The 25925-nt window shown below is 42.4% G+C and overlaps 1 protein-coding gene across 1 annotated transcript in view; it reads right to left on the bottom strand.

Annotated features, from left to right (window-relative positions):
- Positions 1-585: 585 nt before the first annotated feature.
- Positions 586-25925, bottom strand: part of LOC137423810 (disintegrin and metalloproteinase domain-containing protein 12) — a 974424-nt gene continuing 949084 nt past the window's right edge. Inside the window, exons 15-17 of the mRNA XM_078773544.1 lie at positions 24872-24980; positions 821-892; positions 586-673 (exon numbers count right to left, since the gene is read on the bottom strand). Of these exons, the coding sequence (XP_078629670.1) occupies positions 586-673; positions 821-892; positions 24872-24980 (269 nt within the window). The remainder of the gene's footprint in view (positions 674-820; positions 893-24871; positions 24981-25925) is intronic.

The raw sequence follows: 25925 nt of genomic DNA, 5'->3' as shown, positions 1-25925 counted from the left end.
ACCAAGTGATGGACCCAAATGGAAGGCGTTTGCCTTGGAAATGGTCTGTCGCATAGAGGGTGATGAAGATTAACTGAAAAAGGTCATGCTCACAGACAAAGCTTGCTTTCGTGTATCGGGGAAGGTCAACGGCACAATGTGAGGATCTGGGCCTCTGAAAACCCCCACATAGTCATTGAACACATACGCAACAGCCCAAAGGTCAATGTGTGCTGTGGCCTTCTCCATGATCGCCTGGTGGGTCCGCTTTTCTTTGTGGAGGATACAGTGACCTCAACGGTTTAAATTAACATGTTGGAAGGATTCACTTTCCCACAGATTGAAGACCTGCAACCCGATTTCAACATTTTTCAACGAAGACATTTTTCAACATGACGGTGTGGGCCTCCCCCTCATTAGGCCGTAGTTGTTCGAGCCGTCCTGAATGAAAAATTTCCAGGTCGCAGGATTGGCCAAGATGAACCAAGATGGACCAACCACCTGGCCCCCACAATCACCAGACATAATCCTCCTTGATTTTGTTTTTCTTTGGGGATTTGCTAATGATGTTATCTCCAACACCAAGGAAGCAAAGCTGCAGGATCTTCATTCTCGGATCACATCTGCATGTGCACTGTTGGACACAAACATGCTGAGCTGAACATGGCAAGATCTCTTGTACTGCCCTAATGTCCTGCACATCATAAACGGAGCTCATATTGAAGTGTATCGATGGTGGTCACAAAACTGAGTTTCTGTATCATATAAATCAACGGGTATCGTTGTATCATTTATGATTGCAAATATATTAACCAAATTTGTCCGGGTCTTTTTGGATCACCTGTATAATATAAAAGGAGCTTGGTCTCGGCATGTCTGCATGCGTACCTGCGTGCATGCATCTGTCCAGTATCTGGAAAACAGTATGATATAGTTGAGTAAGGTGAGGATAGATGGGCCAGTTTCAATTTACATTTATATTGAAACAAAAACTCTCCCTCCATCTTCTTCTTCACTTATAATAATGGTGAGCCTCCATCAATCCCGTTTCTCATATCGATTATATTCACAGAACACTTGCTATGTTCAATACTTTTTTTTCAACATTTCCATTTTATTCATATAACAGTGATATATCGCCCTATCAAAGAGTATTTTTCATTATACACCGGCTTCTAAAGCATCACAAAGCAGGTCGCTCTACTTGCAACACAGGTGAGAAGAGGATATAAACAAAAAAGCACCTGATATTTCAATAATTTATTTGCACGATTTTTAAAGGGTGAAAGTTACTTTTTATTTATTTTCTCTGAAAACCTGTCAGTCAAAACACCATACCATCTATTTATTACTGAAGCAAAAAAGGCAGAATTACCCTCTTCGCTCTGCAATGTATTCTCCATATATACGTGAGGGGTGACTGATACGACACATGCTGTAACAACTGATATTTCAGTGCCAACTTTTCAACACATTCTCTTTGCTAACCCTTTCCCCTCCTATCCCATCCCCTCCTTTCTCAATCCCATCCTCTCTTAATATTCCCATCAGCGAAGCGACTATGCATTTCCGGCAATATATATAGTCACGTGAAAAAGTAAGTACACCCCATGTAAAGTTTTGACTTTTTCAACATATTTCAACATACAGCTATTTGATCTTCATTTCAACAATACTGATAGATAAAGGTGATATAATATAACAAATATCATGGAACATTTACATTTTGTAGTCCATTGTATAATTTAAATAAACATAAATGCAAATTTCGCATGTGGAAAAAGTAAGTACACCTAGTCAGGTTCAGTATGTCCAGATTTAAAGTTTCGTTGGATTTTTTGGGGGATTTGGAAAACTATATATTTTTGGAAACTATATTGTATAGTCAGTCAGAAAACCAATGTTGCTATTTGCACAGACTCCTGTATGGCGGCCATCTTGGATTTTCAAAATTGCCGCCGTAGAACTAATTTTTCTCAATATCTCAGCTTCTAAATAACAGAGCTTTGATTCTAATGGCTAAACATACATTTTCAAGGGCCCCGAATCCAATGGTAACAAGTTCGGTAAGCTAGACATGACCATAGAGCTCCTATGTGGCGGCCATCTTGGATTTTTCAAACTGGCCACCGTAAACTTGATGTTTCTCAGGATCTCATCTTCTAAATAAGATGGAGCTTTGATTTTTCTAAATCCCAAAAACAATCCAACGAAATCTAAAATCTGGACATGCTGAACCTGACTGTGTTGACTGTAATGAGAAATACTATTCTACTGCGAGTGTTTTGCCCTTTGTGGGCCTTTGTGGCATACTGCCAAATAACACACAGATACTCCTAATGTTCATGAGAACTTAAAATCTGTTTACGGGTGGACAAGCTACTAAAGTAATAAGTTTGATCCCCAGGGTACAGCTGAGGAAAATAATTAGTTTACAGCGTGTGTTTTTGTATTATTTATATACTGAGCAATATACCTGATATTGTGGTGATGGTGGTAGTGTATTTGTAGCCTATTATACATCAATATGTCTGTGGTGGTGGTTGTATATATCGGTGACGGTTCCCTTTGCTTTGCTGTCTTTGCAGGTTCTACATGTCACATTATGAGTGAGATGCAACAAGATGGTGAAGGGGCGGGGCAAGCCCAGGAGTCCACGAACTGTAAGCAGTGCATTTTATGCAAGGCTGATGATGTCAAGAAAGGATCCTTGGTGTTAAACCCCAGAATAGATTCCTGCCAACATTTATTGAAGACAATAGAAGAAAGGGCCAGTTTGCATGATGGCATCTACGTTCAAGTCCATAAACGACTCCAAAACAGCACAAAAGAAACACTCTCTACAGAGAAGGCAGTTTGGCATCGCACTTGTTACTCCAGTGCAACTAACAAGAGCGAGATACAACGTGCCAGAGACCGCCATGCGCATGCAGTAACAACTGGACACTATACTGCAAAAAAACGCGGACAGAAGAGAGAAAGCACAGAAATGGACGAGCCAGGCTCATCAACATCTGATGCAACATCCCCGTTCACACGCTCGTGTACAGTGCCACTGGATAAAGAGCAGTGTTTCTTCTGCCAAAAAGATGTTGGCCAACTACTCTACCAGGTTAGGACTGAAAATGCTGGTCAAGAGCTTGGAGAGGCTGTAGAGAAGTCCCAAGATGCATTATTGAAAACACGATTCAACACATGTATCTCACCAGGTGATGCACACGCAATTGACCTTCGGTACCACAAATCTTGTTGGAGAAGACATGTGTTCCATGCAGTACGAGACAGACCTAGCGCAAACAGAAGCAGCGCAGACAAAGAACTATTGCTGCAACGGGCAAGTCTGATTGAGATGATCAACCTGATAGATGTCAAAACACAAAACCAAACTTATCTCTCCATGGATGACATTGAAACCACTTATGTCAATATGATTGGCGCAGAACACTTGGAAAAGCATGTACCTACATTCAATAGAAAGTGGCTGAAAGAAAGAATCGTCACTGAGTTGCCAAGCGTGACATCTGTTCTCCAAAAAGACCGAAGAAAATCGGCCATCCTCTACTGTCCAGATGCATGTGAGGAAAGCATGGTTCATTCTGCAATCACAAGTGATGGCGATGACGAGAACAACATGAAGACAATCTACAAAGCAGCACAAGTGATACGGAAGAGCATCGCAGAATTCATTAAGAAGGACCAGGAAGCAAATACCATACAGGTGTCCAGCGATATCAACGATGTTCCGGCTGAACTATACATCATGATCCGCTGGGTAATGGTAGGGCCTGTCGACAAGCTGGAAACTGAGAAGAGGACCAGTGTTGTTGACAGATCAACACTCACTGTGAGTCAGAACATCATGTATGGATTCAAATCCAACAGACAGGTGAAGTACAAACCAAGCAGCGAATCCGCAACATTCAGGCCACCCTATTCAAGAGAAAACCCCCAAGTCCTGGGATTGGCTCTGACTGTCCATCATGACACACGCAACAAAAAGCTGATGGGACTTCTCAATGCACATGGCTACTGTGTTTCGATTGTCTGCGCCCTCCTCATGGAAATTGCTCTTGCCAATGCTGTCGTAGAAAACACAAGGCAGTTTGAAGGTCTGTACGTGCCACCATTCCTGAAAAGGGGAGCCTTTGTGTTCTTTGCTGCAGACAACACGGACTTTGCCGAGGATACTCCTGACGGGAAAGGAACCACTCACGCAACGATTACTGCAGTGTACCAGAAGTCAGATGTCCCTGGAGAACCAGTTGCGCAACCTCTGATCATCGGTGATGCACAGAGTCTATCGGTCACTCCATACCATGTAGATGTGCTGCACTGTGACAAGCCGAAACCACAGCTTACGAAGAGAACAGAGGAGTTTGTCATCAACAAGGGGGTCTCCAGATCCTATCAACTGACACAACTGGGATGGGTTGTTGCTTCTGCTCTATCCAGGATGAAAGCGAGGGAACACTCCAGCAAGATTCCAGGTTGGGCAGGATACAACTCGCTCTTGTCTGAACGCCAGTCCATGACTCGGGTTGGTGCCTTGCCACTACTTCCAGAGGTGGCGCATGAGTGGCCAACCAGGCCGTGCTGGCATCCCAGCGAAACCCACATGATGCGCAGTTGGTGTTCTTCTCTCCCGACATAGATGTCCTGGTACTAGTCATAGCAAACTATGACCTACTGCTGAGGAATACATCCATTTCCATGGCCTCTGGAATACTTCAAATAGAGCCACTGTGGACAGCTCTCGGGGTCGAAAGAGCAAAGGCGTTGCCAGCCTTTCATGCTTTCACAGGGGCAGACAACACTGGGAGGTTCTCTCGAATAGGCAAAGCAACCTGGCTGCATGTCTACCTCAAAGCAAGTGAAGATGTCATAGACACCGTGCGAATGCTTTCAGATGCAACTGAAGTGACGGAGGACATGTTGTCCACACTAGCTAACTTTGTATGCGCTGCTTACTCTCCAAATGGCATCCACATCGACAGCATCCCCGAACGACGATGGTATCTCTTTTGCAAACACATGGCAGAAAGTGACAGGCTTCCTCCTACTCTTGGAGCTCTCAAGCAGCACATCCTTAGAGTCCATATCCAAGCCAGAGTGTGGGGTCAGGCAAGCATTGCTCAACAGGATCCTCAGCTGAATCCCCTACAAAACGGCTTTTACAAAGACACGGATGGACAAGTGAAACCAACCACAACTGAGGAGCCTCCAGCCCCCAAGGCCATCATTCAAATGGTTAGATGTCAGTGCAAAACAGACTGTTCTTCATCTAGATGTTCCTGCAGAACAAACAACTTGGCTTGTACAGACCTTTGTCAGTGTGACATCCAGTGCCAAAATGATGAGGACTCTCAAGATGTGATGAACGAAAGCGATGATGAGGATGATGATGACTTTACTCAATGATGAATCAAAGCTCTGTGCTCTTTAGAAGGTGAGTTACATCAGTTTTACGGTGGCCAGTTTGAAAAATCCAAGATGGCCGCCACATAGGAGCTCTATGGTCATGTCTAGCTTATCGAACTTGTTACTATTGGATTCGGGGCCCTTGAAAATGTATGTTTAGCCATTAGAATCAAAGCTTTATGTTGTTTAAAAGCTGAGATATTGAGAAACATCAAGTTTACGGCGGCCAGTTTGAAAAATCCAAGATGGCCGCCACATAGGAGCTCTATGGTCATGTCTAGCTTATCGAACTTGTTACCATTGGATTCGGGGCCCTTGAAAATGTATGTTTAGCCGTTAGAATCAAAGCTTTATGTTGTTTAGAAGTTGAGATATTGAGAAACATCAAGTTTACAGCAACCAGTTTGAAAAATCCAAGATGGCCGCCACATAGGAGCTCTATGGTCATGTCTAGCTTATCGAACTTGTTACCATTGGATTCGGGGCCCTTGAAAATGTATGTTTAGCCGTTAGAATCAAAGCTCTATGTTATTTAGAAGCTGAGATATTGAGAAAAATTAGTTCTACGGCGGCAATTTTGAAAATCCAAGATGGCCGCCATAGAGGAGTCTGTGCAAATAGCAACATTGGTTTTCTGACTGACTATACAATATAGTTTCCAAAAATATATCGTTTTCCAAATCCCCCAAAAATTCCAACGAAATTACATAGTGAACCTGACTAACCCCTACATTTATCACTACTTCAAATACCTAAAATTAGAATCAGGTGCACCAGCTCAGGTGCAAATGATTAGAACATCGTCAGAGAGGATCTTGGAGGAACCTGTCTTATTTAAACTTCAGACATTTAATTTGGTTTGCTCTTTGTTGTTGAAGTGTGCGGCGTCACTATGCCTCGATCAAAAGAGCTCTCTGTGGCCTGCAGAGAGAAGGTTATAGATGCCTACGAGTATGGGAAGGGATTTAAAGAGATCCCCAAACAATTTGAAATCAATCATTCGACTGTCCGGAAGATCATCTACAAGTGGAGAAGATTCCAAACAACTGCCAACTTGTTCAGGACAGGCCACCCCAGCAAGTTCAGCCTGAGAGCAGACCGCAAGATGCTGAAAGAAGTCTCTAAGAACCCCACAATGTCATCACGGGACCTACAGGTAGCTCTTGCCACTGTTGATGTCAAAGTGCACGAGTCTACAATTAGAAAGAGGCTGCACAAATTTGATCTACATGGGAGGTGTGCCAGGAGGAAACCTTTGCTGTCCAGAAAGAACATCAGGGAAAGACTAAAGTTTGCCAATGAACACCTAGGCAAAGACTAGCACTTCTGGAACAATGTGCTCTGGACAGATGAGTCAAAGGTAGAGCTTTTTGTCCACAGTACCAGAAGACATGTTTGGTGAAAACCAAAGACAGCATTTGACCAGAAGACCCTGATACCAACTGTAAAGCATGGTGGTGGAAATATTATGGTTTGGGGCAGCTTTGCCGCATCAGGGCCTGGGCACCTCAACATCATAGAATCCACTATGAATTCTTCATTGTACCAGAGGGTGCTTGAGGATAATGTGAGGCCATCTGTTGGAAAAGTTGAAGCTGAACCGAAGGTGGACCTTGCAACATGACAATGACCCTAAACATACCAGTAAATCCACCAAGGAATGGCTGAAAAGAAAGAAATGGAGGGTTCTGGAATGGCCAAGTCAAAGCCCGGATCTAAATCCCATCGACATGTTTTTGGGGGATTTAAAACGAGCTGTACATGCAATTGTGCATGCTGTGCAACAATTCTTTGTTGAATAAATTAGTGCAAAGTCAATTTTCCATTGTTTTTTGTTCAATTAGATGACCTTTATCTATAGATACTGTTTAAATGAAGATCAAATATTGATATGTCCACATATGTTAAAAAGATTTTAAAAAACATTTCATGGGGTGTACTTACTTTTTCCATGTGCAAAATTTGCATTTATGTTTATTTAAATTATACAATGGACTACAAAATGTAAATGTTTCATGATATTTGTTATATTATATCACCTTTATCTATCAATATTGTTGAAATGAAGATGAAATAGCTGTATGTTGAAATATGTTGAAAAAGTCAAAACTTTACATGGGGTGTACTTACTTTTTCACGTGACTGTACCTTTGCTAGTGATTTACAGAAAGCACACATACTTTTTTTTTTTGCTCATTTGTTTAGAATTGAGGACTTCTTGTTGTCCGCACCGTTGTTGGAAAATAGGGACTATAGTTGTGTATTAAATGAAGTGGAGTTTACAAACGATAAAATAGTTAAATACCTGTTAAAATTAGACATCAAGAAGTCCCCTGGCCCTGATGGATTGCATTCGCGAATATTGAGATGGACGTATGAGGAAATATGTAAACCTCTATGAATCATCTTTGATGAGCTTTCGAAAGAGGGAGAGGTACCAGAGTCCTTGAAGCGAGCTAATTTAGTGCCCATCTTCGAGAAAGGGAAGAAATACAATCCAGAAAACTATCGTCCAGTAAGTTTGACATATGTGGTCGGCAAACTGATGGAGGAGATCATCAGAGATACACTTATGAGCCATCTTGAGGGAGGTGATGAGCAGTACAGATTCAGGAGTGATCGGATTGTGATACCCGATTACTGGAGGTTTTGGAGCACCGGTCACAGTCACTGGATGCACCGGTCACAGTCACTGGATGCACCGGTCACAGTCACTGGATGCACCGGTCACAGTCACTGGATGCACCGGTCACAGTCACTGGATGCACCGGTCACAGTCACTCTATGCACCGGTCACAGTCACTCTATGCACCGGTCACAGTCACTCTATGCACCGGTCACAGTCACAGTCACTCGATGCACCGGTCACAATCACTCGATGCACCGGTCACAGTCACTCGATGCACCGGTCAAAGTCACTCGATGCACCGGTCACAATCACTCGATGCACCGGTCACAATCACTCGATGCACCAGTCACAGTCATTTGATGCACCGTTTAGTCACTCAATACAATTGTCACAGTCTTGACTGTGTATTTGGACTGCAGAAAGGCTTTTGATAATGTTCCTCATGTTCGGATCTTATACATGCTTGAATCTTCTGGAGTCAGTGGTCAGCTACTTGAAGCTATTTGTGACACCACTCACAGAGGGTTGTAGTAAATGGAAGTAAATGGAGTTGAAGAAACATTAAATAAATAAATGAACACAATAAATGTATAAAATAAATACAATAAATAAATACAATACAAATAAATAAATACAATAAATATAATACAAATACAAATACAAATACAAAATACAAAATACAATACAAAATACAATACAAAATACAAATACAATACAAATACAATATAAATAAATATAATAAATAAATAATACATAAATGGAGTAAATAGAGTATAACTCACTCCAGTTGCAGTGATAAGTGGTATACCACGGTACAGCGTACTCAGTTCAACATTGTTCATCGTCTTCATGATCTCTCTGAATCAGTTCAGTCGAGTTAGACGTTGTTTGCTATATTATACGCATTACGAACTTTAAAGCGATGTTCACACATCTTGTCATAGCAACGCCGCACTGGGTCGGCCACGCGTGTCGTATGGACGGACGACAACCAACTGCCAAAATCGGTTTTCTATTCTGAAATTCATGCTGGCCATCTCATCTCAAAATAATTTTGAAAAAATGTAAAGTTAGCGTTTCCATTAAGGGAACAATCTTATTGCCTTGTCTGAAAGACTCGTCTGAAAGTAGCATTTCTTGATCGACGAGCAAAATTTTCTTCTCGATCAACAGTCTTAACTACAGTCAGATTAACTTACTTCCAATCATCAGCAAGGTCATGGAATCCATCATTGCAGTTGAAATGAATGGAATCTTTGCTTTTCCCCAACAACCTCATCTCAAATTCAGTTGAGCGAGAGCTTCTCATATTGGTAAAACTCATATTCACATCATTGGTGATTCAGGACTTTGTAGAGGTTGTAACCTTGCAACTCTCATTCACAATGTATGTCCTTGTCAAGTGTAAACCCCAGGCGGTCACAGGTAGATGTGTTGCGGGCTGCAAGCGGTCCAGAGGTAGTGTAAATTCTGATGTTGAAGTCACGGTAAATGATCTGTGACAGTATCACCGGCACGTAGAAATATATCAACTTGGACACCCAACTGTGTTCAGGCGGAATGACTTGTTTCGCTAAGTGGAAATAAATGTCTGGCAATGGATAAATGCAACGCACAGAAGACAGTTGTATAACCAGGAGAAGAGCACAGGGATTTGCACACACAATTTTAGGATGCAGTTGATTTGCTCGATTGTGTGTATTTTTGGTTCATGTTGCACTTGATGTAAACATTTAATTTCAAGGCTTAGTGAGTATAACCGGCCCAGGGAAGTAGAATGTCACACCTCAACACTCCGCACCTAAGGCAACCATGGGTGAACAGGAGAGAAAAGAAAGAAAATCGACTTTCTGGCGTTTGGTGTATTATGAGGCAGATATCGGAGCCGCATTTCCGTAAGAACACTGAAGTATCCACGCCATCACTAGCCTGGCAATATAGCCTTGGGATGTTTTTGAGAATAACAGCTGAGGACAACAGGAGCATGCCAGCACATACATAAACTGTCTTACAGCATGACAGCACAAGTGTCACGTCTCTCATCGCCAGGCAATTGTGGACGATAAGACGAATATTTGGTCTGCGGACTCCAACAATCTCAAGAGAGTTTAGCCGAGAAAGTACGTCTGAGATAACTTCAGCCTTAAACTCCCGATGACAAACTAATTCTCTCAAAATGTGGTGACAAGTGCAGACTAATATAGAGAGAGACCCAACAGAAACTGATGCTGCTTACTCACTGTGTTATTGTCTTGAAAACTTCTTGCTTATTACACAACAGGTATTGCACTATTCAGACTGATATACGTCATGACTTTCAGTATCACCTTGTACTCCAAGGTAATTTGTTTAGTTACTTTATGAATTCCCTTAGAAATAACTTCAATGCAGACGAAGGCCATTAGCCTCATTAAGCCGCACAATGGTAGCCAACCTATGGTTCTTTGTCCCTGCTCTATCCAATTTAAATGCTGAGCATCAATGAAGGAAGTAGCACGTACTAGTATTTTCAAAGTCTCTGGAATGACTCAGCTGAGGTTTGAACTGCAGACCTGCCAGAATCAGAGTGGATGCTCTAACCAGTTGGTGTTATTATTCCAGGCCTTTAGTTTAATTCCTCTGGATACATACACACACAGGTGTGGTTTTTACATAGGTTTGGTTAGGTGTGGGGGTTTTTTTGGTGCGTGAGTGAGTAGGTGAGGGGCTGTGGATTCTGGGAGTGGAGGCGGTTTTGTTGTTGTAGTCTGTGTTGTCACTGGCTGGGGTGGGAGTATGTACGCATCCAGGTGTAGCTGCTGCATGTGGAGGAGTATGTGTCCCTGCTGGCCCACCTTAGCTGACCGTATCGAAGTTGAAGGGCCGAAACGGGATGATGCTGAGGACTTCGACTGAGGACCCGGTTAGTGAGGGACACTTGTGACCAGGTGTGTTTTGAAATTATATATTTACATTTATATATATTATATTTCTATGTATAATACATCATGTCCTCAATTCCTCCTGCCAACCCCACATCTCAACTCTGCCCCCCCCCCTCCCAAAACACCAAGTGCTGACCCCATCTCCCCCACCACAAGTCACAAACATCCCTCCCGCCCCCAACTCAACCACAAGTCCACAACTGTCCCCCTACCAACTCCTCAACATCTATCTCCAAACTCCCTCCTGCCCTTCCACCTCCAACCCTATGTCCTCCTCTCCCCCTTTCTTCACATTCTTAACGTTAAATTAAATAACGACGGAACAACATTAAATGCACAACAATTCTTCAGTAAAATAGCGAATAAGCACGCTAAATGATAAAAAACATACAAGGTCATTGGTAAAGGAAAAAAGCAAGGTACAACCAGAACTCCCTCGGACAAAGACCTTCAAGCGTCTTTGGGCTCCCTGAAAAGCGCTATATAAAATAAATGCATTATTATTATTATTATTATTATTATTATTATTATAATGATGTGGGTTTTATGGTCCTTGGTCAAGTAGTTTAAGATAAAATCAATTTTTCATAGAAATAAATTATGACTTCAGCCACACGTACTTGAATCAAAATACGTCTGTGTCTGAAATAAAGCTCGAGTGACATCCGTGATGTCCGTGGGCAGATTTGTCACCTGTGTCTCGACCACCTGGTTTCCAGCAAAAGCTTTCTCGTGATAAAGTCCCAATCCACTTGCCGGGCCCTTGTCTCAGACAGCAGCCTGACAACAGGGGTCTATTGCCATTGAAAAGGCCACAGCGTATGAAAAAAGCAGGTGCTGAAAAGCAAATGATCGGTAAGATTTCACTCGTTCCCATTATAAAAGTCTAAATGTCAAAGCCAGAACTAGAATCTTGACATATAGCCTGAATTACCTGTCACAGCTAACTGTCAAAGTCAGAAATGGAACCACTTGTACGTCGTCACAGGTAATTTCAAAAAGCAAACTGAAATGAAATCGGCAAAAATCAATGAAGAATGAAAATAAATGAAATCAGCAAAATCAATGAAGAATGAAAATAAATGAAATTAGCAAAATCAATGAAGAATGAAATTAAATGAAATCAGCAAAATCAATGAAGAATGAAAATAAATGAAATCAGCAAAATCAATGAAGAATGAAAATAAATGAAATCAGCAAAATCAACGAAGAATGAAAATAAATGAAATCAGCAAAATCAACGAAGAATGAAAATAAATGAAATCAGCAAAATCAACGAAGAATGAAAATAAATGAAATCAGCAAAATCAATGAAGAATGAAAATAAATGAAATCGGCAAAATCAATGACGAATGAAAATGAATGAAATGAGCAAAATCAATGAAAAATGAAAATAAATGAAATAATCAAAATCAATGAAGAATGAAAATGAATGAAATCAGCAAAATCAATGAAGAATGAAAATAAATTAAATCAGCAAAATCAATGAAGAATGAAAATGAATGAAATGAGCAAAATCAATGAAGAATGAAAATAAATGAAAATAGGAAAATCAATGAATAATGAAAATAAATGAAATCGGCAAAATCAATGAAGAATGAAAATGAATGAAATGAGCAAAATCAATGAAGAATGAAAATAAATGAAATCAGCAAAATCAATGAAGAATGAAAATAAATGAAATCAGCAAAATCAATGAAGAATGAAAATAAATGAAATCAGCAAAATCAATGAAGAATGAAAATAAATGAAATCAGCAAAATCAATGAAGAATGAAAATAAATGAAATCAGCAAAATCAATGAAGAATGAAAATAAATGAAATCAGCAAAATCAATGAAGAATGAAAATGAATGAAATGAGCAAAATCAATGAAAAATGAAAAGAAATGAAATCAGCAAAATCAATGAAGAATGAAAATGAATGAAATGAGCAAAATCAATGAAGAATGAAAATAAATGAAATCAGCAAAATCAATGAGGAATGAAAATAAATGAATGACAAGTCAGGAGACGACGATGGTTCATGAGTGAGCGGTATTCAATGACAAAGGTCAAAACCGACAATGAAAATATATAAATAGGAATGTATTATCTGTTATGAGACTAGTTAGCTGCACAATACCGAAAATTCGGTTTGATTCCGACAACTTTGAAAATTTGACCTTTGTGACCTTGAAATGTCAAAACGAAGGTTACTGACCTTGAAATGAGATAGAAAATAATGTATAATCAGTTATGAGGTTAGTCAGCTACACAATACCGAAAATTCGGTTAGATTCCGACAACTTTGAAAATTTGACCTTTGTGACCTTCAAAGGTCAAAGGTCGAAGATTCTTGAAATTTGTTGGAAAACTTGTATTTCATGATGTATGTGATAATATAAGATCATGTACGACATTTCACCCTATCAGGAAGCGAACAATGTAATAAAACCATGAAAAATCGACTTTTTAAAATTTCGTGACCTCGTGACCTTGGGGCGAAAATGAAAAATCGAGCTCCGTGGGAGTAGACACATGACATTGGCCTAACCAAATACCGAAACCTCTGTCAGATTCCACCAAACCCCTCAGAGAAGATGTAGCTTGAACTCGATTACCCCTTAAAAAGACACCTTTTTCGGGCGTCGCTCCGCCCACAATGGGCGCAATACGCCCACTCTAGGCAAGACACAACTGGATCATGATATCGACCTCCCACCCAAGTTTCATCAAGATCGGATGATATCATCGGGTAGTTATGCTGCGGACAGACAGACACACACACACACAGACAGGCGCACACACATGACGAATATAGTGGTTACTTGATAACTCGTGAACCAAAAATAAATCAAAATCAATGAATGAATGAAAAAAATGTAGCAAATAAAATCAATTACTCTATCATGAACATGTAATTGAAAACATGTAATTGAAAACATGTAATTGAAAACATGTAATTGAAAACATGTAAATACTGTTGGGTCCGAAAAAGTTAAACAACGAGAGAACGATTTTTTTAGTCGACAACGGGCCCGTGGCGGAGCTTGACGCAACATTTTTTTTTTTTTTTTTTTTTTGTATACAAGATCGAGGCTCGTGAAAGAGTGAACATTAATCACACAGAAAGACAAACCGACACATAAAACATATAACATCGGGAGCGGTAGACAAGATGGGGAGAGAGGGGGAAGGAGACAAACACAACATTTGAGAGCAGGGACCGAGAGACATGGAGACATCGAGAGATCTGTGAGAGGGAGAGGGCTTTGGGGGGGGGGGGGGCATGGGAAGTGGGGAGGGGTGGGGTGGGAGAGGTATAAAACATGTGGACACTGCCAGGACGTCCAGGAAAGAAGTTGGAATTTCAAACAAGGTGGATCTGGGGTGAATTAGTGGGGGTAGAAAAGATCAAGGTTTTGGATGGGGGAAGATAAGAGATGGTGGTGAACAGCTGTTTTAAAGACCTGGAGGGACGAGTGGGATTGAAGGGAGTGAGGGAGTTTGTTCCAGAGGTGGGAGAAAAGAGGAATGAAAGATTGAAGGTGAGCAGAACATTTCAACATTGTTACAGGAGATAACCAGGAAGTTACATAACACCAGATTTTGGTCACAATTCCTTGAAACTGGAAACCGTAATTGACGTTGGGTCTTGTCAAATCCAAATGAGTGATCTTTCAGTTTTTTAAATTATTTAGATTTATGAAAACAAATAATCATTCGCTCACGAAAGAGCGACATAAAAAAAACTGATGGGCAAACGTTTGAAAGGGTCGGCCATTAACATACAATTTCTGGAGCCTCGTCGTGCGCACTCCAACCTGGAACGCGGCCTCATTGAACCACTCAACACTTACACCGATATCTAATTAATGTCCTCATCATTATGCTTCAGCAGAATTCCACTTCAAAGGGAGTTCGTTAGCATTATGTGGAGATAACACTGGATACAATTGAAACCTATTTCCTTCCCCCGACTGCTAATCAGGGAAGCAGACTTTCTTCCCTCGACTGTTCACTGCCGTTTCATGGCAATTCCCATTTCCGTTGATGACCTTTATATTTCCGCTAACTGCCCGCCATTCCCTGATTTTTCTTACAAGTCATGCGGTATGTCTGTCCCACGTCCGCTCCTTCCACCCTGCCTACTTGTCTTGGAAGTGAAAAAAAAAACAAAAAAAAAACATTCAGAAAAATCACATCGTAGAAAAGTGTGAAGAGGTGTCGTGGAAGGACACAAGAGATGAAATGTAATTACAATGGTTCATACATTTTCATCAATCAACAAATTTCCACTGCATAGTCAAATGGATACTCATCATGAACCATGCTCAATTCCGAGCGTCGGTTCTTCCAAAGCAGTCTCCTTGTCTAGGGTTACAATCCTGGATGGGTCGCCCCTCCGATACAGATAGCCAGGGCAGGAATTAGTAATTACCCCGCACTCGCGAAGCAAAAATCTGGGTTAGGCATTCGGTTACGTAGATACGTGTGGCTTGCGTGTGGCGTGTGTCGGCATTGAAAAAAATTCATTTTCTCGGCAACCGTTGGTCCGATTGACACGAAATTTTACCATAGGAGGGCCTCCGCCTGGAGATATTTTTATTCATAAGTGTGTCGTCATAGGTCGCATGGTACGGACGCCATCTTGGAAAACCGTTGCACCTCTATATCTCCCAAACATCTCAATTGAAAAAATTGAAACAAGGCTCATTGTTAAGTACTCCCCGTCAGATTGTCGTTCAAATCCCGTGTACTGTAAGCCCTCGACCTTCCCCTTTTAACAACAACAGCAGCGTCGCGGGTTATATATATTTCCGGGTCCCCCCATTTCCCATAATCATTACGATTTTCAAGATGGCTACTGGAGAAGTGTGTGATAATTACGGTAGGCCCATTAATTATTATGCGTGTTGCATTGTTATGCTTGTTGTATTATTATGCTTGTCAAATACGACGGGCCTAGCTTTACATCTGTGTTGTTACAGGTTGTTCAGTTCTTGTTGAGTAAAGCTACTTGAATGGTTTCAATCGAGTCAAGCCTCAACTATACTCCCTATTAGTGTAGCAGCATAGCAAACCTGTTGTGCATTTTGTGATACAAGCACCAAATTTGGCACAAATGTACATTAATATGTTGCGAACATTTTCAGATATTGGGCCACTTGAAATTCCGTAATTTTTTTTTTCAAATTTTTTCAAATTTCGTAATTTCAAATTTTTCGGGTGACACCGTCACAATTTCGGTCTTCGAGGCCGGCCGATATAGTGGGGCGGCTTAGCCCAAATATTCAAAAGAATTGTGCATTTTGTGATACAAGCACCAAATTTGGCACAAATGTACATTAATATGTTGCGAACATTGTGTGGTCAGCAATGAAGACGAGAGTCTGAATTACATGTATGCAAAAGACCTTGTGAACCAGTGAAGCAAATACATGGGTAAGCATGAATTAAATCTAGGGCATGATATAATTTCCATGATGTTTACCTCTACACTCAATGGTGGAAAGAGGTAATGTTTTGATCCCAGCTTGTCTGTATGTCTGTTTGTCTGTTAGTCCACAAAATTCCAGACAAAGCTTGTAGTAGTGGTAGTTGTAGTGGTAGTGGTGATAACATAAATTGTTATATAGAACTGAACTTATATTATTATTATATGCAGAAAATAACTTCATTTCTATATGCCCTGCAGTGGACAGGTTAATTGGTTTATGCACTGAAGGGGTCACCCTGGTGTGCACTGCTGTGTTCTGCCTCACTGAGTTGTTCAGGTATGATGTACTCAGCACAAGCTTCCGGTCGGCCCGGAGGTGGGGGTGCGGGGCCTGTCACGGAACGTCAAAACAAACGGCCTGCCGGGGCCGCCCAAAAGTCGGGCGTGAGGGGCGCGTCCACTAATGGAACGCCTCTCGCTTCCCAGATCGAGGGCCACGTGGTCAGGAGAACCTCGTCCCTTCCGGTCACACTTTGCCTATCGGCCGGCCTCGAAGACCGAAATTGTGACGGTGTCACCCGAAAAATTTGAAATTACGAAATTTGAAAAAATTTGAAAAAAATATTACGGAATTTCAAGTGGCCCAATATCTGAAAATGTTCGCAACATATTAATGTACATTTGTGCCAAATTTGGTGCTTGTATCACAAAATGCACAATTCTTTTGAATATTTGGGCTAAGCCGCCCCACTATATGGCTTATTATACTCCCCATGGGGAATAAGATATGTTGTTGATGATGTCATCGATGCCTTCATTATGACGTCGTAATTCGACAAGTACAAAGCTTGATTTGATCAGTACGAAAAATTTTTTCTCTGCAACAGTTAGTCTGATGGACACAAAATTCATTCATTCATTCATTTTTGTTGATGATGTCATCGATGCCTTCATTACGACGTCATAATTCGACAAGTACAAAGCTTGATCTGATCAGTACGAAAAAAAAATTCTCTGCAACAGTTAGTCTGATGGACACAAAATTTTGATTAGAGGAGCATCTCCTCCTGTATAAATTTTTAAATGTTAATCATGGCGTCATAGGTCAGGTGGTGCAGGTGCCATCTTGGAAAAACAGAAAAACGTTGCACCTCTATATCTCCAAAACCACTCCATGGAAAAAAATTAAACTTGGCTCAGTGTTTAGAACCCCCCATGGGGAATAAGTGTTTTTAGTGATGACAGTCATTGTTGCCATAATTATGATGTTATAATTCGGCAGGGACAACGCATAGTCTGATCAGTTTGAAATTTATTGAGCATGATCTACGCAACAATTATATTAGAGAATATAAATTTATGATGTCATCACTCACGTGCTCTGGCAGCCATATTGGATACCACTGACATTGAATCAGTTTATATATTTTAAGTTTAATCAGGCTCTGCATGGAGTCCTACTCTCATCGTTTTTTCAGAAGTGACTGTAGATAGGTGTGAGGTCATGAACGACACTCGACACGGATAAAAAGTTTGGACGGTCGAGAGCCGAGATAAGCTCGACCAAAGTACGAGTTTGAGTTTGAGTTTGCATTAGTTCGTGCTCGTGTTTGCAGAGATAGATTTTCCATGAACAAAGTTGTCATCCAATGCAAACTCTGCTGAGGTTGGGTGACATTTGTTCACAAAGTAAAACTTGCATTAATATGTCGACGTTTCAGAGGGAAAAAAAAAAAAAAAAAGTTTCCAGTTTGTTCAATTTCTTTGACGTTTTAAAAAACTTGACTTTTTAGAGGAAGGAAAAACTAATAAAATAGCAAGAAAATGGAGGAGAGGGGAAACCGCTAACTGCGGTAGCAAGGACAAATATAATTGGATGACTTTGAATGAGAACTTGATATTTAGTAAAGCATATAGGTGATGGACAGGGTTTGAGGTCAGGAAGAGCACTCTGAGGTTGCGGCGCATTGCCATATTGAAAGCTTGAAAGACCGGAGATTGTTATGGGACTGCACCGAGTTGGGAAGCAGGTTCCAGAGTTGTGGAGAAAAAGAGCCATGAATGAGTAAAGGTGAGAAGATAGAATGGACCTAGATAAATGAATAAGCCATGGCTCAACTTTAACAACTCATAGAACTTCACAGAGATCGGGTTAGGTCAATATGAATCAGAAAGAGCAATTGGGGCCAGGCCAGTGAAAGGTCGACCCCAGATTGGAGTGATTGCACGGGGAGAGGAGATGTGAGATGTGTACCTGCAATAACAAGTTTGGAATACAGAGGCTCAGGCAGTTGAGCCAACCCAGTAAGGTCGAAAGAAGAAAACTTCAGAAGAAGAGAAAAAGAAGATGTCTTTCCAGGTAAGATGAAGATAATGAGCTTATTTTTTATCAAACAATATTGGCAACCAATCCTGTGGAATTCTGCGACTGATTCACAGGCCCTCTGGTGTTGCAAAAGGATAAACGTACAATAGTTTCCAAGCACGGAGACAGTTTTCCATTTAGAATAACAAAACAAAATTCCCTATGGAGAGATCTGCAGGATTCACCATCATGACCCCATGGGACAAACAAGGCTCGCTAAACATGGACATCTATTCCACTTAAACGACACTTACATCCATCATTGCTGCTGGAAACGTACATGTTTGCATGGCCCAGGGTGTTTGAGCCCCACATGGTTACAACTCCCATCCTGTGAATATATCAATTTGTACTTTTTTTTCGTGACATATTCTCGCGTGTCTCCTCCTCAGGATGCTCACACTGTGTCTCTGTGTGCGCGTATCTCTCTTTCTTTCTTTCTTTCTTTCTTCTCTCTCTCTCTCTCTCTCTCTCTCTCTCTCTCTCTCTCTCTCTCTCTCTCTCTCTCTCTCTCTCTCTATCTCTCTATCTCTCTCTCTCTCTCTCTTTCTCTTTCTCTTTCTCTCTCTCGTCTGGTTTTTCTGAGTGACAATGGAAAATCATTCCTCCTTGGAGTTTTTGCCATTTAACCCCAGTCTTTCATTTCCATTCCTTCTTTCGTGTTACATTTATTCGGATCAATAAAGACCAAACTTACACAAATTAATGTTCACCAGCTTTTTGTGGTGCAGGCCACAAAACACATCCTCAGAAAAATGGGAAACCAGCACTGATGATGGCAGAGGGTCCATAATGTATTTGTAATCACACTGAAATTACATGTCATGATCAATAAAACCTGTATAAATCTGAAAAAAACCAAAATGGCCTGTTGCACCCATGTCAGAGAAATTGGTGACCCACATCTCCTCTGGTCCTCTGGTCTAGCTCACATCCCCTCTGGTACTCTGGTCTATCTCACATCCCCTCTGGTCCTCTGGCCTAGCTCACACCCCCTCTGGTCCTCTGGTCTAGCTCACATCCCCTCTGGTACTCTGGTCTATCTCACATCCCCTCTGGTCCTCTGGTCTAGCTCACATCTACTCTGGACCTCTGGTCTAGCTCACATCCCCTCTGGTCCTCTGGCCTAGCTTACATCCCCTCTGGTCCTCTGATCTAGCTCACATCCTCTCTGGTCCTCTGGTCTAGCTCACATCCCCTCTGGTCCTCTGGTCTAGCTCACATCCCATCCCCTCTGGTCCTCTGGTCTAGCTCACATCCGCTCTGGTCCTCTGGTCTATCTCACATCCCTTCTGGTCCTCTGGTCTATCTCACATCCCCTCTGGTCCTCTGGTCTATCTCACATCCCCTCTGGTCCTCTGGTCTAGCTCACATCCACTCTGGTCCTCTGGTCTAGCTCACATCCCCTCTGGTACTCTGGTCTATCTCACATCCCTTCTGGTCTATCTCACATCCCCTCTGGTCCTCTGGTCTATCTCACATCCCCTCTGGTCCTCTGGTCTAGCTCACATCCCTTCTGGTCCTCTGATCTAGCTCACATCCCCTCTGGTCCTCTGGTCTAGCTCACATCCCCTCTGGTCCAGCTCACATCCCATCCCCTCTGGTCCTCTGGTCTAGCTCACATCCCATCCCCTCTGGTCCTCTGGTCTAGCTCACATCCGCTCTGGTCCTCTGGTGTATCTCACATCCCCTCTGGTCCTCTGGTCTAGCTCACATCCACTCTGGTCCTCTGGTCTAGCTCACATCCACTCTGGTCCTCTGGTCTAGCTCACATCCCCTCTGGTCCTCTGGTGTAGCTCACATCCCCTCTGGTCCTCTGATCTAGCTCACATCCCCTCTGGTCCTCTGGTCTAGCTCACATCCCCTCTGGTCCTCTGGTCTATCTCACATCCCCTCTGGTACTCTGGTCTAGCTCACATCCCCTTCGGTCTTCTGGTATAGCTCACATGCCCTCTGGTCCTCTGGTATAGCTCACATCACATCCCCTCTGGTCCTCTGGTCTAGCTCACATCCCATCCCCTCTGGTCCTCTGGTCTAGCTCACATCCCCTCTGGTCCTGTGGTCTAGGTCACATCCCCTCTGGTCCTCTGGTCTAGGTCACATCCCCTCTGGTCTAGCTCACATCCCCTCTGGTCCTCTGGTCTAGCTCACATCCCCTCTGGTCCTCTGGCCTAGCTCACATCCCCTCTGGTCCTCTGGTCTAGGTCACATCCCCTCTGGTCTAGCTCACATCCCCTTTGGTCTTCTGGTATAGCTCACATCCCCTCTGGTCTGGCTCACATCCCCTCTCGTCTAGCTCACATCCCCTCTGGTCTAGCTCACATCCCCTCTGGTCCTCTAGTCTAGCTCACATCCCCTCTAGTCTAGCTCACATCCCCTCTAGTCTAGCTCAGATCCCCTCTAGTCTAGCTCACATCCCCTCTGGTCCTCTGATCTAGCTCACATCCTCTCTGGTCCTCTGGTCCTCTGGTATAGCTCACATCCCCTCTGGTCCTCTAGTCTAGCTCACATCCCCTCTGGTCCTCTAGTCTAGCTCACATCCCCTCTGGTCCTCCAGTCTAGCTCACATCCCCTGTGGTGCGCTAGTCTAGCTCACATCCCCTCTGGTCCTCTAGTCTAGCTCACATCCCCTCTGGTCCTCTAGTCTAGCTCACATCCCCTCTGGTCCTCTCGTCTAGCTCACATCCCCTCTGGTCCTCTAGTCTAGTTCACATCCCCTCTGGTCTGGCACACATCCCCTCTGGTCTGGGTCACATCCCCTCTAGTCTAGCTCACATCCCCTCTAGTCTAGCTCACATCCCCTCTGGTCCTCTAGTCCAGCTCACATGCCCTCTGGTCCTCTGGTCCTCTAGTCTAGCTCACATCCCCTCTGGTCCTATAGTCCAGCTCACATCCGCTCTGGTCAAGCTCACATCCCCTCTGGTCCTCTAGTCCAGCTCACATGCCCTCTGGTCCTCTGGTCTAGCTCACATCCCCTTTGGTCCTCTGGTCTAGCTCGCATCCCCTCTGGTCCTTTGGTCTAGTTCACATCCCCTCTGGTCCTGTAATCTAGCTCACATCCCCTCTGGTCCTCTAGTCTAGCTCACATGCGCTCTGGTCCTTTAGTCCAGCTCACATCCCCTCTGGTCTAGCTCTATCAGACCCTCCCAAGCTTCTCCACAATGTACACGTTCTTCCAGTAAACCTGTCCTGGTTTGACATCACTACTGGTCGACACTTGTGTATATTCTTCTTCTGGAACCAAGTGTTCATGAAAGAAACATAATTCATCACACAGAATGACAATGGCCTCAGTCCACCGGTATAAGTACTGCCCACATCATGATAGCCACGCACACCATTCCACTGCACACCATCACCTCTTCCCTGAGTGTTTCCGACAGTGGCCTCCTACCATCCCAGTGACACCAACACATCCGGGTCCGGAATAGTCCATAGCGTTCTGCAATGTATAAAAAAAACCCGTCCTTCTTCTTCACCTCGACTGTACGCATGTGCGTATACAAACTGATAATAGTGATGTCTGTGACAGACCAAGTTTCTCAGGTCGCCTTATGACCCTCCTTATGACCTCATTATATATTGTGTTCTCACTTTGAATCACGCCATGACAATCCGTGCGCTAATTGCCATCCATTCTTTCCGAGATTGTCTCCATGCTCATGCCATGACAGTATCGATGATGAGATTCGCCCCTTCTCCTTGTTCAACAGACATTCCTTCACTTTGGTTTGTTTTCCTGAGTGGAGAAGTGTAAATCCCTCTCCCGATACGTCGCTTGCCCAAAGCACTTTTGTCTCACTGATATCTGTCACATTCAGGATAAATATATTTAGCTATGCTGCCATCAATTAATACTTCCTTGTGTACCAGTACACCCCTCCCCAACAGTGTTCTTGTGACAGCTCATTATCATATGACAGCAGTGTTCACATTATCTTTGTCTTCCACTCGTCTTTGCATACTCCAACGGCCAAGATTTAACCTGAACTTCCTGCACTGACGTGTTCTGCTTCAAACAGATTTAGTGACTTTTGCCCTCAGCTGAGCTGATTGGGCAAAGATATACACAAGAGCCCCACAATGAATGTTTGTAAACTTGCGACTGTGGCTGTCACTTGTGTCGTACCTGGATCGGACCGAAGAGAGACCACATGCGACTGCCAGGGGGCAACCCCAGTACCAGGCATTCTTAGTTAGCTGCCACATATCAATGATGTTGTTTCATAGAAAGTTGGACACAACTTTTGGAAAGTTTATATATACTGTATATACTGTACTTACTTTTTCCACATGCGAAATTTGCATTTATGTTTATTTAAATTATACAATGGACTACAAAATGTAAATGTTTCATGATATTTGTTATATTATATCACCTTTATCTATCAATATTGTTGAAACTAGTGCGTGCCCGTACGTGCGGGGAGGTAAGTACGTGGACATATGTACGTTGACATACGTACCAAAAATAAGGCCTCACTGTCCGGAAGTTCGCATATCGCAGTTACGATTCATCGCAAATTAGTTTTAATGGCGAATTCTTCAATTAGCGCCAACATATTTTGCCATTTTGCAATTTCATCGCAAGGAAAAGCACAAAGAGAAGAGAACAACAAACACACGCGGTTCCTTCGCTGTACCTTGACCGTATGTGCAAAAAAAAAATTAAAACTTTCATCGTTCCTTCGGTCTTCGCTCTCATCCTTCGCCGTTCCTTCGCTCTCGTCCTTCGCTGTTCCTTCGTTCACGTACAAAACGTATGTGTTTGCTAAATAAATGGCCATAACTTGGTAACCACTTGTCCGATTAATAGCAAACCTTGAAAAGGCACATCCTCAGGTCCCCAGCAATATACATGACAAGTTTCACTTAGATTGGACCAGTGGTTGTCGAGAAACAGCGGTCACAGACATACACACAGACAGACACACAGACACACAGAGATTGCTTGCATTATAGAGAGATGAAGATCAAATCGCTGTATGTTGAAATATGTTGAAAAAGTCAAAACTTTACATGGGGTGTACTTACTTTTTCACGTGACTGTATATATATATACATAAATTCATTTATCTCAGCTTAGACAAAGCCCCATTCCCAATATGATTAATAAATATCAACATTTTAAATTTACCCTGTACATTCACAAGCTTCAGATATGTCCTTTCCATCGGTATTCACATTAACCTCAACCACATAAAGTGTCTTCCTCAAGGATGTCTACCTGATACATCCAGCTTCCACTAAATATACCTGGCACAGCTTTTTGTATTTTCATGTTGGGAAGATTTCCTTTACCGAAGAGTTGTTTACCGTTACTTGGTAATGATGCACAGCGTCATATTTCCAATTGCAGGCATACATCAAATAAATCACCAAGCGTGCCATATTCACAGAAGGCATTCCCACAAGGTTCAAAATCAAATCAATGGAAGCGATCCATCAGGGTTTTGTGTAGCACATGCCCATCCATCCGGGCCTTGCCCCGGCCCATATGGTCGGAAGTTTGCAGTACGGGCAGCTGCCCGTCCAGCGAGCTGAGAAAGTTCTCCAAGTCTTTCTTGTGCAGAGGCAAAGCCCTTTCTCCCAGGTACCTTTCCAAGTATTTTTGGTTTATTTAAGAAACGTTGCGAGCCATTTTATGTAACAATCCTAATCTCACACACACATAGGACTTTTTATGTGCACCTTTTCCTGGGGGTTATGCACATGTGCACCAAGGATTCTGGGGTGGGTTACATCATTTTTTAAGTCACGTATTACACCTCATTCATATTGATTGGTCTGGAAGTGACAAACGAGCTGAAAGGCAACAATTAGTCTATTTGCACAAAGACCGACAGTAAAAGTTGTCATGTACTGCAAATTACTCAAATCTCAAAAATTATAATAATGTCATTCATAATCCGACGAGAGTTGCATTTGGGGGGGGGGGTAATTAGACACCTCCAATTGTTAATAACACAGGCACTAACGACAACAACATTTTGACAAGTTGAATGACTCAAAACCATCAATTGCATTTGAATCAAATGATTGAATCAATTGCATTTGGACAACAGATTAGGAGACAGAGCAGCAGTGTTTGTACGTGTCTGCATTGATAGATGATGCGTTCCACCTGCCATCTTACCTGGGCTTGCATTTCATGTGTCGTCCAACTGAGTCCTTCCCACAGTTTCCATATTTGTCTCCAGCAGAATTCACTCGAGTGAAACAAATATCAGGTGCGGGTTTGGCACCTGACAAAACACATTCAAAACGTCTCACTCTGTTGTAAAAAATAAAGGAGTAAATAAATAAATAAAAGGCCTAAGTGTTGGAGAATATAAATTTTGCTACCAGGGTAAATCAATGTTTGGGAGTTGTTTAAGGGCTATGGTAACTAACGCGAGGCAAAGACAAACTCCCAGCAAGTTACTTGTTCATAAACATGGAGTCCAAGGTTTTCTTTGGGGCATTGAAATCCCCACAGGTGGTGAAGATGGCCTGGTGCAAATTGGATGGAGTAAATTTTGAGTGTTGCGTTTTCCCATCAACCCCGGCAGCAGTCATAGAAGGGCCATTACTGCAGCACAAACAGAAATATAGCCTAAACATACCAATGTCTCCAGGCGGCAATCGTTGCCATCCCCTTGAGAAGGAGACCCTGACCCAAGGATGTAAGAGTGCATTAAGAACGTTTGATTACGCACTTCGATGTGCAGCTACGCACACGGTGGAATGAACATAATCTTCGCTCAGCTGGCTATGTGTAGGTGTGTCAGACCCATGTTTCTCTTGGCGGTAATTTTGAGCCCAAGCAGTAACTGCCGTGCACGTAGGTTTGGCTTCATTTCACTAGGGAGGGGATAACTGATGGGATCACCAGGAAAGGTGCATATTTAAATGCGTTTATTGTAAAATTAATGGCAGCTTCGCAATGCTTTCTGAAGCCATCTTTTTTCCTTCTACGGTAAAACTACGGTATTGCTGTTGCGAACATTATGATGTCGTACAATGCTTCAGAAAGTACCTCCTTAAGTACTGCATTGCATTCTATGGTACCCAATATAGGAATCCTGGTGGGGTTGAATCAGATATTTTCCCATGAAATGACAGATGTATGAATATATATATATATACAGACTTGGCATTTAATAGGGAATATTTTTTTTTCTTGACTTGTGTTTACTTTCTTAATTCAG

This window comes from Myxine glutinosa, chromosome 3 (assembly GCF_964187855.1).
Source record: "Myxine glutinosa chromosome 3, kmMyxGlut1.1, whole genome shotgun sequence".
In the NCBI taxonomy this organism is placed as follows: Eukaryota; Metazoa; Chordata; class Myxini; order Myxiniformes; family Myxinidae; genus Myxine; species Myxine glutinosa.
This window is presented reverse-complemented; position numbering and strand designations above follow the sequence as displayed.